This window comes from Ammospiza nelsoni, chromosome 8, assembly GCF_027579445.1.
Source record: "Ammospiza nelsoni isolate bAmmNel1 chromosome 8, bAmmNel1.pri, whole genome shotgun sequence".
NCBI classification, from domain to species: Eukaryota; Metazoa; Chordata; class Aves; order Passeriformes; family Passerellidae; genus Ammospiza; species Ammospiza nelsoni.
In genome coordinates this window covers 1,339,724-1,357,319 of record NC_080640.1, presented here as the reverse complement: position 1 = coordinate 1,357,319, position 17,596 = coordinate 1,339,724, and the positions used below count along the sequence as shown (strand labels likewise).

General features: G+C 41.4%; 1 protein-coding gene across 14 annotated transcripts in view; it reads right to left on the bottom strand.

Moving 5' to 3' along the window:
• Nucleotides 1-7,321: 7,321 nt before the first annotated feature.
• The window catches only part of EBF3 (EBF transcription factor 3), a 125,270-nt gene continuing 114,995 nt past the window's right edge, over nucleotides 7,322-17,596 (bottom strand). For 4 of the 14 annotated variants that reach the window (XM_059477267.1, XM_059477266.1, XM_059477269.1 and 1 more), the window contains 5 exons: nucleotides 17,156-17,221; nucleotides 16,328-16,505; nucleotides 14,940-15,128; nucleotides 14,268-14,465; nucleotides 7,741-8,007 (listed from right to left, as the gene is read on the bottom strand). In XM_059477267.1, the coding sequence (XP_059333250.1) occupies nucleotides 7,976-8,007; nucleotides 14,268-14,465; nucleotides 14,940-15,128; nucleotides 16,328-16,505; nucleotides 17,156-17,221 (663 nt within the window). In that variant the 3' untranslated portion in view covers nucleotides 7,741-7,975. Of the gene's footprint in view, nucleotides 7,660-7,740; nucleotides 8,008-14,267; nucleotides 14,466-14,939; nucleotides 15,129-16,327; nucleotides 16,506-17,155; nucleotides 17,222-17,596 lie in introns of those variants that run through there. The other 10 variants (XM_059477273.1, XM_059477274.1, XM_059477275.1 and 7 more) reach the window with 5 other exon arrangements.

Genomic DNA, 17,596 nt, shown 5'->3' with positions numbered 1-17,596 from the left:
GGTTTCTGATCATCGCATCCTTAAGATATTAAAACCCAGCAGATCTTATCCTTTGGAATTTATTTTTTATCCATAGATAGGGAGAGGAATACACATTTTCTGCTCTTCCAACTCCCAATCATGTTTCCAGTGAGTTTTCTGAGTGAGTTTGTCATTGAGCTGAACCAGATGAACACATTGAAATGAAGCGGAGAAAACCAACCCAGCTCAGCCATTGCTGAAGTTGCTGTCACCAAATTTGTCACTGCAAAATCTCTGACTGCAGGTGCTGAGCTGGGTCCTGCCAGCTGGGTCATCTGAACCACCTCGAGACAACCTCACAAAGTTTCATCTGCCTAAAACTCTTTTGCATTTAATCTGAATAATTTATCCAAGTTATTTTCCTTGGGCTCCTTCCCATGGCAGGCTCTGCATCCATAGGTTCTTTTATAATACTTGGGGGCTGCACCTGGCCAGCATGAGCAGAGATTTGCTTCTCGTAGCTGCTTTCCAGGCTAATTTAAAAAAATAATACCAACTTTAAAATTATTTATTGCAGGTTTTTGGTGTACATCACTAATGCAAATATGGCTCAACTGTATTTACTCATTTCTGTATTTCTGTGTTTATTCGTGTATTTATTATTTTTGAGCCATTCCAGTTACTTGGTCAGGACCTTTTGCAACCATCAACAGCAGGGCGTTTTCAAAATCTTTGTGTGCAATACCCTGAATAGGTTGTTCCAGGACACAAGTTTTTGTTATTAGGGCTGCTCTTAGTCTGTGTTTTCCCTGTGCTCTGTCACTGCTTGAGGCTGAGCTGCTGAAGGATCCTGGCAAATCCCTGGTTGGGGATATACAGCTCTGGAAAAGGACTGAGATGGGCAAGGATGGCTTGGACTTATGTAAAACGTTATTTCAGCAGGTTTGGACCAGTTAATACAGGTTTAGAGCTTTGGAAGGTCTCTGAGTAGCTTTCCAATTTGAAAAACCCATCATTTGTGTTTGTATTTTGCTAAGTACTGATATCTTTGGGCACCTGCAGCTCAGGCTTTAACCGCTCCAGAGATTTGTTAGGATTTGGTTAGATTTGTGAGGTCCATGGTCCCATGGGCTTGGCTTCACCCCTTGGTGCCTCAGAGGCTCTGGCTGGTCCCTACCCACTGCTTGGCCCCTGTAAATTCTTCAGACTGTGCTTAAGGGGTGAAATAAGTGAAGAGATAGTTGAGGAGAAATCTTGGAAGTCCTTGCAGAGATCCTTGGGACACTACAGCAATTTTTTGGATTCATGACCTGCTCTAAGACGAGACACACAGATAAACAAAAAAGGTGGGGAAGCGCCATGGGCTGAACTGGTCTGCCCAAGTAGACTTGTGAAATGGTTATTAGAGGTTATATTATTATTATTATTATTGTCATTATTACTCATTTCAGTTTCTTTTATGTCTGTAGACACAAGAGCCTGGACCTAGAGCTGTCCTAAGCAGGAAAAGGGTCCCTGGCACGGGTGCCCAGAGCAGCTGTGGCTGCCCCTGGATCCCTGGCAGTGCCCAAGGCCAGGCTGGGCATTGGGGCTGGAGCACCTGGGACAGTGGGAGGTGTCCCTGCCATGGCTGGGGTGGCACTGGGGGGGATTTGGGGTCCCTTCCAACCCAAGCAATTCAAGAAACACCCCAAGAACTCAATCCCACAACAGAATTCCATGGCACAAGGAAGGAGATCATTAAAAACAACTTTATTGGGTTTCATTGTACAATTTTTTTTCACATCTTTCTCCTTTCTTCTCTCCATCTTCCCCTTGGTATTTCCATCCCTTGTTTCCTTGTAGATACAGGGCAACTCTTGACTGGCTGTGCTACCCACACCAATTCCAGCCTCAGTTTCCTTATTTTTCACTTGATATTTCTATTTTAGATTTTACTCAGTAGGAAATCTGTGATTTTTGTCTGGTTGAAGCAAAGCAGCTTTCAGATAATTTCCTTGCACCCTTGCCACCTCTATTCAGTACTTGCTTTTGCTACAAAGTCATTTCTCAAACAGCTTAATTTACCTAAAGATAAGTGCAAACGAAGAGCCACGTAACTAAAATCCTCTAAAAGTTTGTGGGCACCAAAAATGTACAATTTTGTGACTAATTAATTGCACCTTTTAATTCATTATGTCCTTTCAGTAATAGCACAAAGCCAACAAAGAGAAAACAAAACCATTAACTGCAACTGTCGCCTTATTTAAATGTTTAAGAAACAAAATCTTTAAGAAATAAAATCAAGCCACAACTGTATCACCTTTGTCAGTGTCATGTCCCAGCTGGCCAAAGTGCTTCAGTGAGTCACCCTGGAAGCAGGGTCCCAGACCAGGAGGTCTCAGCTCCTACATCTGTTAATTTTGACCTGAGCACTGAGCAATTATATTTGATATTTCATCTAACAATGAAATTTGGCATTGCACAGGAGAAGGGGAAATGGCTTGGGTTTTATTATTTGATTTTACAATTTTAAGTTCTAGGACAGTTCATTTAATTACAGCTTTAGTATTTTATGAAGTATCTGGGTAGAGTTTTGAAGAATACCAGCAACTTCTAAAAACTTTTTATGACTTGTGGGACTTCAGGAACGTTCCTCCTTTGTATGCTTTAGTTTAGAGGTTGTTTGCATGCCCTCACTGCAGACTGGATGCTTTCTCTTCCTTTCCCCGTAAAACTTAGGGCACTACATCGAACAACGACAAGTGGCCAAAAAGGGAGGGAAGGGAAAAAAAAAAAAATCAATTTGTAATCTGATTTGAGGGTTTTGATTTCCTCTGATGAGTTTCAATTTCATTAAAAGCAACCTTATTCGCACATAAAAGAGCTCCTTGAAGGGTAAAGCAGGGAATTGTCTCAGGGAGGATAAAGCAGCGGCGCTCCTTTGTGTGGTTTATCCAGGGCATTAATTTGGGGCGCGGTGTGCGCGTACGGGCGGGCGTGGGTTATCGGCGCCGCGATCTGCGCGCGGGGGAGGCGCTCACAGGGGCTCACATTCAGCCACCACTGCGGGCCCTATTGACACCTGCGTTATCAACAGCCCTTATTATCTGCTTGGCGGCGGGTCGCAGCCCGCCGGTGACATAATAAGCTACAAATCACTGGTGGGGCCTTTCTGCATTCTCCTAATTGTGTGTATTCTCTGGGAAAAAATTATCGCCGGGCCTCTTGTCTTGATGAGAAATTGACATTTTCTGGCGGAGCCTGGCGAGGACTATGCGGGGAGATAAGACTTATAGTTGTTTTAAAGGAGTGCAGCCATTCTTTCAGAGGCCTCTTTATTGCTCTAGTTGACCCACTTGATGAGTATGGATTTCATGAGGTCTTTTTCAGCATTTGAACTATAAAAGGTTCAGAATGACACCACCCCTTATAGACAAAAGATAACCTTGCCCTTTGAATATATTGATTCTTTATTAACTAGGCTGTTTAATGCAATGAAATGAGGCATTAGATTGAAGCCTATTTCAAGTGCTTTGAATAATCTTTAAAAGCTTGAAAGACTTTTAAAAGCTGCTCTGCAATAATTGGCATGTACTTTTAGAGACTCTTATTCCTTCGTTTTGATTAAGGAATTTTTATCATCTTCCTGTGTCTAAACTCACTGTGGGCTGACACAACATATTTCCTCAGCAGGGCTCTTACCCAGATGTGTCGTAGGTGGTGGATTGCTCTAGGAATTGTCATATGTGGGTTTTCTCCTTTTGTGTTTTCCTTGCATTGAAAGTTAGAGGAACCATTTAGATGCTCATTATTCAAACCTTTGAAATAAAACTAAAAGGAAAAGTGCCAGTAGGCATCGTGCAGACTTTCATCCCTAAAAACCAGCTTATTTTTTAGTGGGATGCATCTGATTATGCCGCCTTTTAAACACGATACACTGACACGCACTCGGAGTGGAACAGTTTTCAATGCATAATAATAATAATAAATAATAAAAATAATAATAATCCAAAGTGTTTTGAAGGTTTAACACCTTTTTTTTTATCAAATCAGTTTTCATCTGACATGAAAACTATGGAAATGCTGGACAAGAAAGGAAGCACGGTTAAAAATCCTGGTTTTCCAGCAGGTTGTGACAGCAGTGACTGAGTTTTGCCGTCTCCCCACTCCATCCCTGAACCACGGGCAGCTGAGGAGGGGCTGGGACACGCAGCGTGTCCTTTGGCACTGGATGCACACACACCACTCCATCCCTTCACTTCGGAGCTCCGAGTTTCTCAGTGCCCTCTCAAAGTTGTCAGCAGCCCTCTGATTAATGACCAGCTCAAACTCCAGAACAAACTCCCCATTTCAGCACCTCAGGCACTTACATTCCTCTGCCAGACCCATACTCCTGTGGAAATGCCCTTTTGTTGGTGATGCTGGTCACGCACAAGGATACAGGAGCACATTTCGTGTCTGGGATGGGGAGCTCAGACCTGTACATCAGGCAAAGCTTTGCAGCTCTCTCCAGCTCCGAGGCTGCATGTGCCCACCTCATTTATAAATATTTTTTTGCACCCATTTTATGCGCATTGCACATATTATGGCCCAGAGGATGAAATATTTGTGCTCAGTATTATAATTAGCAAAAGAATTTGCTTCCTTCTCAGCAATTAAGAGACGAGCACGTCGACCTTCAGTGTCAAACCACCACATGGAAAATTTGGGTTGTGCTTTGTTTAAAATAACTTTTCCTGTTTACAGACTTTTACAATACGATATTAAAATAGTAAAAGGAAAAAAAAATCTATTGTTACCTTTGCTTTACAAAAAGCCTGTCTGAAGTGCACCGTTTTGGTTAAATAAGAAAAAGAAATATTCTGCTGTTATCTTAACAAAAAGTGAGCAGTTTTGGATAAATACTTCACCGAGGCAGAGCAACAAGTGATTGCCACTGCAGAGCAGACATCTCCTTCCTCATCCTCCTCCCAGGGAACTGGAAAGACCACGTCAAGGGCTTGGAATTTTTCATAACAAAGGAATAAAAATTCCGATATTTAGAAATGAAACCCCCAGTGTTGCGTTATTTCGTTTAGTGTTTAGTCACTTTTTTTAATAATCAAACCAGATAAAATTACTAAAAATGAAATTCACAGACAAGAAATACTTTAATTAAATATTGTGTAAAATGAACATTTTTTTATACAGTTAAATATATGAAAAAATGTACAGATAAAACAATCTTATTGTAGGGTTTTTAACAGTAAAATCTACCATTTAGTGAAGCTTTCCGTCTGGAGACAATGAAGCAATGAGTGCATTGACTAATTAATCTAAAACACAAACAGATTGCATTTATGAAGGAACTTGCAGACTTTCTTAACATGTACACGTGACCTCTTTTTTAAATTTTTTTAGAGCAAAACCTTACTTAGACAAAATATAACGGAGGCAATTCAGTTCCAAAGTGACTTCTCAGGCTTTCCCACCTTGGCCATGCTCACAGAGCTGTGCTACGCTGAACCCTTCTTCTAAACCTTCCAGAAAAGCTTGACTAAAATGTGCATTTTTTTTTTTTGCCCAAAAAGAAAAAAAAAATACAAAAGTAATCATAATTAAAAAAATTAATAATAATTAACAAAATGTTCCCTCCTTTTTTGGTTAAAAGGTGAATTCTGCTGCAGTTTGCAACGTGTTTTGCAGTGCTGCGCTGGCGAAGGATTTAGTGCAAAGTAAAAATAAAAACAACTCCACGTTTCTCTGGCTGGATCTGGCACTGAGAGCCACGGAATACAACGGAGGTCATTCCAGTTTAAAAAGTACCATCGGCTATGGGTTGATTACAAAAATTCCCCCAAAAAAACCCCAAGAAACCTAAACAAACAACCCCCAGACATTAAAAATTCGGTGTGATCCTGATTTCCCGTGGAACCTTCCCCGGTTTTGAGCAGAGCAGGGTTTGGGAGAATGCAGAGTGCAGCAGAAAATCGACACGTAAAGGAGTGGCAGAATTGTACACCGGGATTGTGCTTTTTTTTTTTTTCCCCCTTATTTTTCACACCAGAAATCATCCAAATGAAGTCGTGATTAACAATTGTGGTGCAAGCCTGTGATAAAACAGCACAAAAGTTCTTCAAAGAAGTTCACTTTTAAGGCATCAGAGAAGTTCATGTGGCAAACATTTTAATTAAAACATCAGAAGTGAATTTATTTTTAAACTTTAGGCCTCTGAATTTTTCCAGTAAACACAGTTCAGCTATGTGGCAAAGTCATGGGTGGCAGCTAAAAAATGACTTTTTACAATCTTAAAAAAAAAAAAAAAATTAAAAATAAAATTTAAAAATAAAGAAAATAAACAAAAAAAAAAAAAAGAAAAAAAAAAAGAAACCACAAAATAGATTAATCTTTTCTGTGGCTGTATCACATGCACATATTCTACTAGTATTCATTACAGCCATGTGGCACAATTTTGATTTGACTATACAACAAACGACTTCTTCTTTCAAAATTATTTGTTCAGATAACTTAAAAATAATATAAAAATAAACAATGAATTTGAATTTTTGAAAAAAAAAAAATTTAAAAAAGGATGGAAAGGCTAAACAATAGCAACCTTATGAAGTACAAATGAAATGCACAGACACTGATTTATTTAAAAGAAAAACATGAAGGCAACAGTTCTTGGCTTAATGCTATTTTCAGCATCACGATACCAGGCCAGGACAAAAACCAATACATACAAGAACATAAAAAAAAAATGATGAAAAGCAATATACAAAATTTCAAAGATAAATACAATATTTATAGTTGATATGTTACAAAATAAATTCCCTTAGTGACTGCAAGTGTTTATGTGAAAGAAAGTGTTGCAATGGATAAGACTATTTTATTCCTTATAGCGGTCATAAAGAATAAAATCTGCTTTTTTTTGTCTAAATATTTAAGTGGATCTGAAAAAAATTCAAGACAAGTGTATAAATATTTAGCTACAACTTTGGCAAAATCACAAAAGTCTACAATTTTATAACCACATACAAAACACATTAGGGAAGAAGGATCTAGAAGTCAAAAGGACAATTTTCTGGTACAAGAAACATAGACTTCACAGTAGCCTAAAATGCAATAGTATACAGTGCTAGCAAAAGTTGAAAAAATGTTGCAGATCACACTTGCTTAACAGGAAGCTCTAGCAGTGGAAGTATATTTTTTTCATTTTTTTAAACCAACAGACAGTAGCAATTTCTTTTTTCTTTTTCCTCTGTCAGTGTGCTTGTTGAAGGCAAGAGAATTCAATATCAAAGTTACAATTTCTAACTACAATAAGTTACAAAGTTCCATTTCATTAAGATGAAGTTAAGCAACGATAAACCCCCCCGCGCCCGCCCCCGCGCCCCGGTTTTTTGTGTGGTTTTTTTTTTTCCTAATCATATATTCATCCTTTTTTTTTTTTATTCTTTTTTTTTTCCAGTTTGATGGCTCATAACCTCCTTGGCCCCCCCTTTTTTTTTTTTTCCACCACAAAAAAATATTTCACATTATAGAGATACACAACCATTGTGAATCTAGTTATGAGTACAGAAAAATGTTCGGAGGCATTTTTCATCAGTGTTTCATGATAATCAAAATGGTGCATCCACAAAGTTTCTCCCAACACATAGCAAGTACTAGACATAGCCAAGACGTAATCAGAAACTTTATACAAAATAGGCGTCGCTTTTTCCTTATTCTCCAGGACTGAGAAATGTGAAAATATGAGAAAAATTCAGTCAATAAAATGGAATTGTCCATGAAGAAATAGGTTGTTTTGCATGTAGATTCTTAATAGTTTAAATAAAATCTTTAAACAAAGTCTTTTTTTTTTTTTCTTTTTTTTTGTGGGGTTTTTTTTTTTGTGGGTTTTTTTTTATTATTTTTTTCCTGTAGCATTTTCGGTTTTGTTGCCGATTCTGCGTGAAGATACTGCTTCCATCAGCATGTCTTAATATACTAAACTTGTCCCCTAAGCCCATCCTCTGCAGCTCGGTGCTATGGTAGGTAAACAAAAGTGACTTTACATTGGCGGGACTACAAGCCCGGACATGGCTAAAAGAAAAAAGAGAAGAAAAGGAGCTGTTATTGGCACGCTGGGCTCAGAGCCACACAGGACAGGGACGGAGGATGCAGAGCATCCCCAGAGCAAGGACCGCGGGCGCTCCTCCCAGCAAATCACCCCAAACAGCCTCTCCTCGAGAAAGGAGCTCTGAGGGCAGAACATCCCCTGCTTCCCCAGGCTCAGTTCTCTCCAGGCTCCTGACACCTCCTCTGGCTGAATCCCCATCCCCAGCAATCACCTCTTCATGCCCTGGGCAGAAAAACCTCATTTTCCGCTATTCTACTTCACGATAAAAGCAGGACTGAGAAAGCCAAGGACTCTCCAAAATCAAGAGCTCTAAACCCTCTCCCAACCCTAGAGCTCAAACACCATAAAAAGACATGATATTAATACCCCTGACCAGTCATATCCTGGGGTTTCTTAATAGAAAAAGACTGAGATGCCAACAACCACTGTTTTTTCCTAGTTAACTCTTTGGTAGAAGCACAGTTCAGACAGTCTATAATCTTAGTGTTGTTTAATTTTTGCCGTAATGATATTTCTCATTAATTTATGTACAACAGATATTAATAAATTTGTTCATGTAGCGATGTGAACTTCAATTTCTCAGTTCATTAATTTCAACAATATTAATTTATTTCAGATTCGCCGTTGCAGCTTTATGGTTTGGAAGAGCTGGGTCTGTACACATTTCATAGGTAACACCACCAAAACCAGCACAGCTCCAACAGCCCAGAGCAGCCCCTGGTCCTGACAGAGCCTCCTGTGGATTTGGATGGAGCTAAACCTCCCTAAAACACAGCTTAGGTGATGTTTGTGAAACAGGATAAAATCTTCCAACTCTGCCATTTTTCTCCCCAATTAAACGTATCCAAAATGTCAAAATCAAAACTGAAGTAATAATTTTGCAACATTCTTCATAATGAATGTTTTAAACCTTACCAGCAACTTAAGTTACAAAATTTAACTGGAGAACAGTGGTTATATTGGCAGAGAGCCTTTCTATCCAAAATATTCAGTTTCCTTATCATGTTTTCAGAGAATCACAGAACCATTTAAGTTGGCAAAGGTCTCAAAGATCACCAAGTCCAATCTGCGCCCAATCCCCACCTCACAGCACTGAGTGTCACCTCCAGCAACTCTTTGGGCTCCTGCAGGGATGGGGACCCCAAACCTCCCTGGGCAGCCCCTGCCAAGGCCTGGCCACCCCCAAAAAAAATCACAAACTTCATGGATGTCCCCTGTTCCACCCCTCATCAGGCCAGGCCAGCTGGTGACCTCACCCTGAGTTTGGAGCTGCCAACCCTTCATTCTCAGTTTGGCTTCTCCTGTGGGATTCAGCAGCCGCAAATCTGTCACCATGCCAGCCTGGTTATCTGTTGGTGCAGGAGATCATTTTAAGGAACAGCTGCCATGGGATCACAGAATCATTAAGGCTGGAAAAGACCTTTGAGGTCAAGTCCAACATCAAACCAGCACTGTTGTGGTTCACCACTAAACTGTGTCCTCAAGTGCCTCGTGCTGCAATTCAGCCATCAGCTGCTCCATCCTGGCAGTGTCCAAGGCCAGGCTGGACAGGGCTTGGAGCACTTTAGGACAGTGGAAGGTGTCCCTGCCCATGGCAGAAGGTGGGACAGGATGGGCTTTAAGGTCCCTTCCAACCCAAACCATGCCATGATTCTGTTGTGTGAACATTCAGATTATCCGCTGCCATATTTTTCCGCAGGAAAGAAAAAAACATCTCAGTTTTTAATTTAACCATTTTTGTTGAGCTCTCTTTGTGGCACAGTCTGGGAGGGGGTGCAAGGTTGTTGCTCCAGATGTGCATTTCACAATTTGTTTTAGTAGCAATCTTAGACAATTGTGAATTTCTGCACTGAGCTTACTGCTGTGCAAATTGATACCAAACGCCTTCTTAAAGAAAAATGAGCTGGTGAGTTTTTTTAATAATAATTTTAATACTTTCATCTGGTGGAAGACCAGAAAATTAAGCAGGATGCAATTTTAAAAGAATATAGAGAGCCTTTTGCTGTGCATTATAGTCCTATAATCAGAGAGCAATATCTTTCACAATCTATAGAAAGCAAATTACAATTGAAAACCAAATTTTGAACATATATTGTGCTTCCAACTTTGCAGCCAGCCAGGAGTCTCTCACTAAAAATTTTCTTTTCTACCTTTAATGCTCATTGTTTTAAACAGGAAAAGCCTCTCTGCCCTAAGGAACACACATGGCAGGATTCTCCTCTTAAAAAATTTGTGTGAGTACTTGACTTTCTGATCATAGACTGTGGAGGTCATGCAGAGTCAACAAGATTGTGGCTTTTTGGATAAGGCCCAAAAGCCCTTTTCTGTGTGGGATTACTCACAGGAGTGAGTCAGGCCCTGGGGACAGCAGGGGGACAGTTCTCCTGCAAGAGCTGCAGCTCCTGAGTGCTGGCCATGGCCATGCAGCTGACCATGCATGGGGGCAGCAGAGGGGAGCCCTGGCTGGCACTGGCCCCAGCCTGACCACTCTGAGGTCTCCCAGATTGCCTTCTTCACTCCTAACCTCTGTCTTCATCTTTGAATCATCAAATTCCAGAATGGTTGGGGTTGGAAGGGATCTTAGGGACCATCTTGTTCCAAGCCCCTGCCATGAGCAAGGACACCTTTTGCTGGAAATTGTCTTGGATCTCTTTACCAAAAAAGACACCTACAGGTGTCTCCATGCTCACTCTTGGGCAGCAGGTCCTACAGCACAGAGGGTTTTGGGGTTGTGCTCACAGGCAGCAAGATCTTGCTGCTGGTGTGGTGGGCTCGGGTGGTCCTGATGCTCAGGGTTATATCAGCACAAGCCAGAAATCAGGGCAGCTCAACTTCTGTTTAACCCTTTGTTAGGGGACAAAACAACTCCCCTGAGGTCCAGCTGGAACTGCTTAACTCTGCTGCTCTCACCAACTTAGGTGCACCACCAGCAGCATTTTTGCCACACAGAGATACCCTACAGTGGTTTACCCATCAGGGAGGGGTCAATTAACCCCCAAATCCCTGCAGAAGGACCATCCTTGTCTGAATTCTCATCCATTCTTATCCAAGGCCCTGCTTATCCATAAACTGCAGGATTTGCCTCTTATGCACCACCAGTGAGCTCTTACTGCCCCTTGGCTTGCCTGAATGTGGCCATTCCTAACAGAGACATCTCCTCAGCTCCTTCACACCCTGCCCTAAAATGAGACTCTGTACTTGAAGATCACCAAAAAAACCTCAGCTGCGTTGGACCGCAGCTCTCAAATTCCATATTTTACCTTAATGTAGAAAATGTGCTGATCAGAAAGCTCTCAAGGTGATTGTACAGAGTCCAGAAAGCAACTAATTAAACTTTAAAAAGAGTTCCCTGACAACAAATGACTGAGAAAATAGGAAGGAAGGAGCAGAAGCTCCCTAATGAACTCTATGTATCAAATGCAGTGTAGATAAGTACCCACACAGCAGTGTTGGTGGCTTTTCTTGGCCATGCCTCATGAAGGAAGGAACTGACAAGCCCATCCCTGTCCTGCCCCTCAGCCCTGGCTGCAGCTCAGGCCAAGGCACAGATGTGAGGAGGAATGGGTGAATTTGAGGCCTTTTGTGAGCTCAGTCTGAACTGACTCAAAGAATCAAGGTGGAAGAAGGGATGGTGCCTCTGCTGGGATGGTGAAGGAGCTCACAGAGAGTCCTGGGTGGGGAGGTGAGGTGGTGCTGAGGCCCTGGCGCGGGGAAAGCTGTGGCTGCCCCATCCCTGAGAGTGTCCCAGCCAGGCTGGACTGGCCTTGGAGCAGCCTGGGACAGTGGAAGGTGTCCCTGCCCAAAGCTGGAGCTCAATGATCTCCAAGGTCCCATCCAAGCCAAACCATTCCAGGATTCTGTGATTCCATGTCAGTTCCCTAGCTCCCTAACACTGAGCATCGCCTTGGGGTGCTGCCTACTTTGCATAAATTATGCAATTTCTTTTCCCACAGCCCTGGAAGTCGCTGCTCTAGGCACCAGGCCGGAAGGACATTCTGCCTGTTTCTCTGGGTCATTCTGCTCAGCACAAAATGACTCAGGTTCAGCTGACAGAGGAAAGTTGGCCATTTTTATTTACTTAATTATTTATTTGTCTGTGTATTATCTATTTAATTTCAGCACATGGATTGCAGCACCCAAAAATCAGGGGTTGAAGGCATGGTTAGGTCTTCACTGGGCTCTCTGGGCATGGAAAGAGCTCAGTGCAAAGCAAGGCTGGGCTCAGCTTAAGAGCTGAATTCATGACCTATTTAACAAATCACTACTGGCTGATTCCAAGTCATCTTCTGAGCTTTACACAATAAGCATTTTGTACCTGAGGATGGAGATGTGCAATTACTGGGGGCCTGGGCAGGTGCTAAGGGACATAGGGTGCTTATTCAGCCCTCCCAGTTGTCCTTAAAACCCCACTTTGAGGTAACCTAGAGATTTTAAGTACCTAAAACCTCAAGTATATGACAGAAAGACCCTTACTCACATACTGAAATGGCAAAAAATTGGATCATTTTAACTTAGATCTTTAAATAATTTTGTTTATCAAAGTAAATCAAAATCAATTCGTTGATCTTCCTGCCTCACATCTAAGCCATATGTTACCACATTTGTAGTATATATTTATTTTATTTTTGTTTATTTTTTTATTATTTATTTTTCTATCTCATTTTTCCTTTTTTTTTTTTTCATTATTTTATTTCAGTATTTACTTTTCATATCAGTGCCTTCTAACAAAAAGAGGAAAGTAGGACACTGTATTATTTTATGAATGGATTATCTTTTCTAAGAATATGGATATAGTTTTCTACTTACAGTAGTAACACAGTGAAGCTTCCACTAAAGAAATACACAAAAAACTGTTAATTTAATTATCCTTTCCTTTAGCATCATGCTACAGTGAGTTTCTGCATCTGGATTCTCAGCTCTTTGTTGACCTGAGTGCATAACAAGGTCTCAGATGGTTTTTTTGGGCCAAGAAGTTAAGAGCAAGCTAGAGGAAGATTCATTTTGAGATCCTGCCGTGGATTTGGGGTGGACAGGCAGCTCTGTGGGATTGGGGTGATGTCCCTCCAAAATGCCTACAGCACCCCACAAAATGCTGGTGTCCAGGATTGGTTTGGCAAATTAAAATCCCCCTCATCTGTTTGCCTGTGAGTGCTGGTTGGATTAGGGGTATCATGGTGATATAAAGGATAAATAATCCTGTGCTGCTGCTGCTGCTGCTGCTTAGCTGAGGAAGTCAAGAGGAGTGATGACCTCGGGATGAGACTGTCCTCAACCCTTCCTGGTTTCAATGGGATCTCAAGTGCCTCAATTCACTGCACTGTGCACTGAGATTCCAGCAGAGGCAAACAAACCTTCCCAGTGATTCTAATGCACCCATATGCATGTCAAAATACCCCCTAAAAGTTGCAAAATTGGGCACAAGTGTTCCTTTTTAGGGTGATTCTTTGTGTTTTTGTCCTCGCGTTGTGCCATAATTCCTCCTGCCCCACACCCTGCAGGCGACTATGGACATTCTGCCACTGATTTGTCAGTTGTTTCTTGCATTACCCACATTAAATCACATGGATTATATATATATATATTTTTAAAAAATGATAAAATATAGAAATTGCCTGCCCTAATTAAAATATTTAGTTCATTTAGGGATGTAACCACTCTAACACCACAGTAAGAGCTGGCGCCACCGGAGCATGCAAACCACTGCATACAGGGCTGCCTAGTCCAGGAAAGCTCAGTCCACTAAGTAAGGGCTTAACCTGACTTATATTAACTTGGCGTATTTAAAATCACTACTGCACCCTATATAAAGTGAGGAAATCACACCGTGTCCTGCCAGAACACTGCTGGGTTTAAACATCCACAGAAATGTGTTCAGAAAACATAAAAACACCAGGAGTACACAAACCCTCCAAGAGGCATTCCGGGATACAGTCTTCCCTTAAAATTTAAGGCACGGACTCCTAAGGGAAAATGCCAGAAAAACAACTGGTGTTTGCTCTAATGCAAGCATCAAAAATGAACTAAAAACCTGAAAATATCAGCAGACCATTCACTCTACCCTATTTCTCCCCCTGCTTTTTGCATCGCTACAAGAACACTGAAAAATCCAGCCAGGTACCTTGCTCCCCGAGAAAAAAAAATAGCACAAAAAAAAAAAAAAAAAAAAAAAAAAAAAAAAAAAAAAAAAAGCAGCAGAGAGAAAATTGAGAGAGATCGGGCTCACCTTGAAGTCCATTTCCATTTGCACTGGTGCAAGATGGTGGAGGAGAGGCTTGGGGCCTGACAACAGGAGCGAAGGCGCTCTTTTGTTTCACTGCAGAGATGACATTGGCAGGTGAGAATGAGAAAATGCCGTGTGTACTGCTACAGTTTGAAGGGAGGGTGACCGAAGAGGCTGCCATGGTAGGGCTTGACGGCACTACTGCAATAAAGCAAAAATAATCAGGACTCAGATTGAGGTTTTCACGGCAAACACGGAAAAAGAGAGTGATAGGGCCTTGCCTCTTAAAATATATATAGAGATATATATATATATAAAAAAAATATATATAAAAAAATAAAAATGAAATGCCTTGGCTTGGCCACTCTCTGGATAACAGGCAAACTCTTTTGTGTTGGACTTTTGTTACGAATTGCGCAGTCCAATTTTTATTTTGTTGTTTTTTTTTTTTTGTTTCGTTTTGTACATTCTTTTTTTTTTTTTTTTTCTCTATCTGAGATTGTATTCTGGCACAAACAGATCAATTTATTATTTTCATTTTTACGTCCAGCCTCCAGAGTCACCCCTCCTTTTATCCAGTAGCTGACAATAGAGGAAATCAAAACAATGCAAGGAGTTGATTTTGTAGTAAATATGAATCTATATGATGATGTGTTACCAAAAATAGACACTTACTGCCATAAGGAGAGTTAGCTGAGGAGCCATTAAGAAATCCAGGGGAACCTGGTACACCTAGATTGGGCATGCCGGCATTGCCATATCCATTCATGCTATTGCTGACTGTGTTGTAATTGGACTGCTGAGGAGTACTGCTGGGAACATATCCTCGCGGGGAAACACTGCTTGTGTTGCGACTGTAACCTACTGTGTTAGAAACCCCCCCACCCCAAAAAAATAATGTTATTTTATAAGATAGACTTAGGGCTGGGGGGTTTCCTCATGCAGCATATATTACACAGTTTTAATTGATTGCACAGCTTTGCTCTGAGTTGTCTCTCACTGCCCTATCAACTCTTGCAGCTTGAGATAACCTTATCACGCCAACCCTACTTAAATCATCCGCGAGCACTCTATGTTGTCTCTCCTCTTAGCACAGACAGCCAACAAAAGCTCTCTTCGATCCAGCTGTGTCAGGTGCCTTCACGTTTGTCTTTAGGAGCAATTATCAACAGGCTCGAGTCCCGCTTTGTACCAACACACTGCGTGAACTTTCAGCCTCTCCGCACCTTCAAATGCCAGAGCTGACAAGAAAAACTTTTTTGTTGCGGTGATTTACTTTAAAAGGCTGTTTTGGGGTCTTCATTTTGTGATTGATATTTTTTATGCTAACAACAAGCTTTCATAAGGTGTAGCCATCAGTGAAAACTAATTCAAGAGCAAGTACAGAATTTTATAAGGCTTATTAGCTTGGAAACGCATTAAAAGACAATCTTTTTAGAAGAGGAAACATAGCGGAATCAGGATTTTAAACAACAATTTGTTCCTATCTGAGCAATCAATTTAATAATTACGTTGCAAGCAAAAAAAAAAATGCATTTGAACATATCTAATAATCCTGTTTCCCTCCTTTCATTAGTATCAAAATTAATTTTAAATGCAATATGCTACATGCATTTTCAATTACAACAGGTAAATTAAATCAACTATTACTTTTATTAGTAACATATATGTCACACATGCCTACAAACAAAGTATTTTAAAATCACAGACATCAAATTAGATTTATCTGTGTAAATATTCCAAAACCAGGTGGAGGTACAGAGACATAATTATTTTATAAACCAACCGTACACACTGTATATTTACTGCGAATAACAAAGAGCTTTCTACACTTTGCCAATTGTATTTCTTTTCCCCCACCGGAGATGCTTTATGATAACAGTAAATGAAAGAACAGGGAGAATTAAATATTACGAGAAAAGTTAAAGACGGCATTTCATTCCGCGCTCAGACACACGGCCAGGGGGACAGAGAGAGGGAGGACACGGCGGTGACACCAGCTCGCATGAACAGGCCAAAAGCAGCCAACAAGGTGAAGGATTAACCCTTGAAATCCCACCTACCTTGGTCGTTGGCTTGCGATGTTTCGGAGACATTGACGGCGAGCTGGCTGCTGAAGGAGTTCACGCCCATCATGCCGGTGTGGGCGGGAGTGTTGGCTAGAGTGGGGATCTGGTTGTGGTTGCGGGGCACGCTGTACAACGCCTCAGCAATGTCAGCTGCTCGTTTCAGGATTATTTCCTGGAGAGACACGGAACAAGCGCTGACAACTCAGATTTGTGCGAACGCTCCAAAGTCGCAATAGCGCAAAAATTTACCGAAGAGATCCACGTGGAATTATAGTGAGGGTGGGGGGGTTTGCTGCTCGTTCCAACCACACCTCCTGTTTTTCCTCCCCATGCCCAATTGCTCCTCAACACAGTAAATACAAAGAAATGAAGAAATTAACATAAAACTCCAGTTTAGCACTGGAAGCCAGGTGAAAACCATCACAGGGGTTTTATGTGCCCAAGGCAGGAGCTGTGTTTTCAGCAGTTTGCAAAATACAGTACAGCTGATCCACTCGGCTGAGCAGATTTCTTTAGGACTTCCCATTAGTCACTGTATATTTTGGCCCCAGTTCAAGGTTATTCTCTTGCCTTAATGCTTGCTTATGCTTTTGGCACCTCGCACATAATTGTCATTTCTGATAGGCAAACGAGCAGCGAGAGGAGAAGGGGAAGATGAAGCGCTTCCCTCGGAGCATTGCATCACATCACACTGCCCTCAAGGTGGCTGGCAAAGCCTGGCTGTGTACAAAGGCAACGTGCTGATGCTCTGCCAGCCCTGCACAGAGCAGGTATTGATCTACACGTGTCGGCGTGGGAACAAAGAGCACGCTGCTGACCTACCTGGTTGTTATGGGGCATCCCATATAGGGCTTCAACAAGGTCTGCTGCTCTCTTAAGTAATACTTCCTAAAGGAAAACAAACAACCCGGGTTATGTTTCACTAAGACAGGAGCAGTGCAGCAATGTTGGCAGTTGTAGGGTCGCTAATTGGAAGGAACTGATAAAGTGGATAAAATACATCACGTGCCGCCCGTGTGCTCCCGCTATATTTAGGGGATGCATTACAAAGATAGGAAGGTATTTTGTTTGGGAGGAAAACAGGGCTTGTGGTTTGAAGTCAAAGTTAGAGACTAGCCTAAAAATAATATTGCATTTTATATCCAGCTGTTCAATTATGATTGACTCGGAAAGGTGTTTGCTGCTGTAGCATGTAGCTCTCGTGCTGAATTAGTGAAATCAGTGCTTGAGGTTTAATGATGTAGTCTTATGGGTATTAAACAA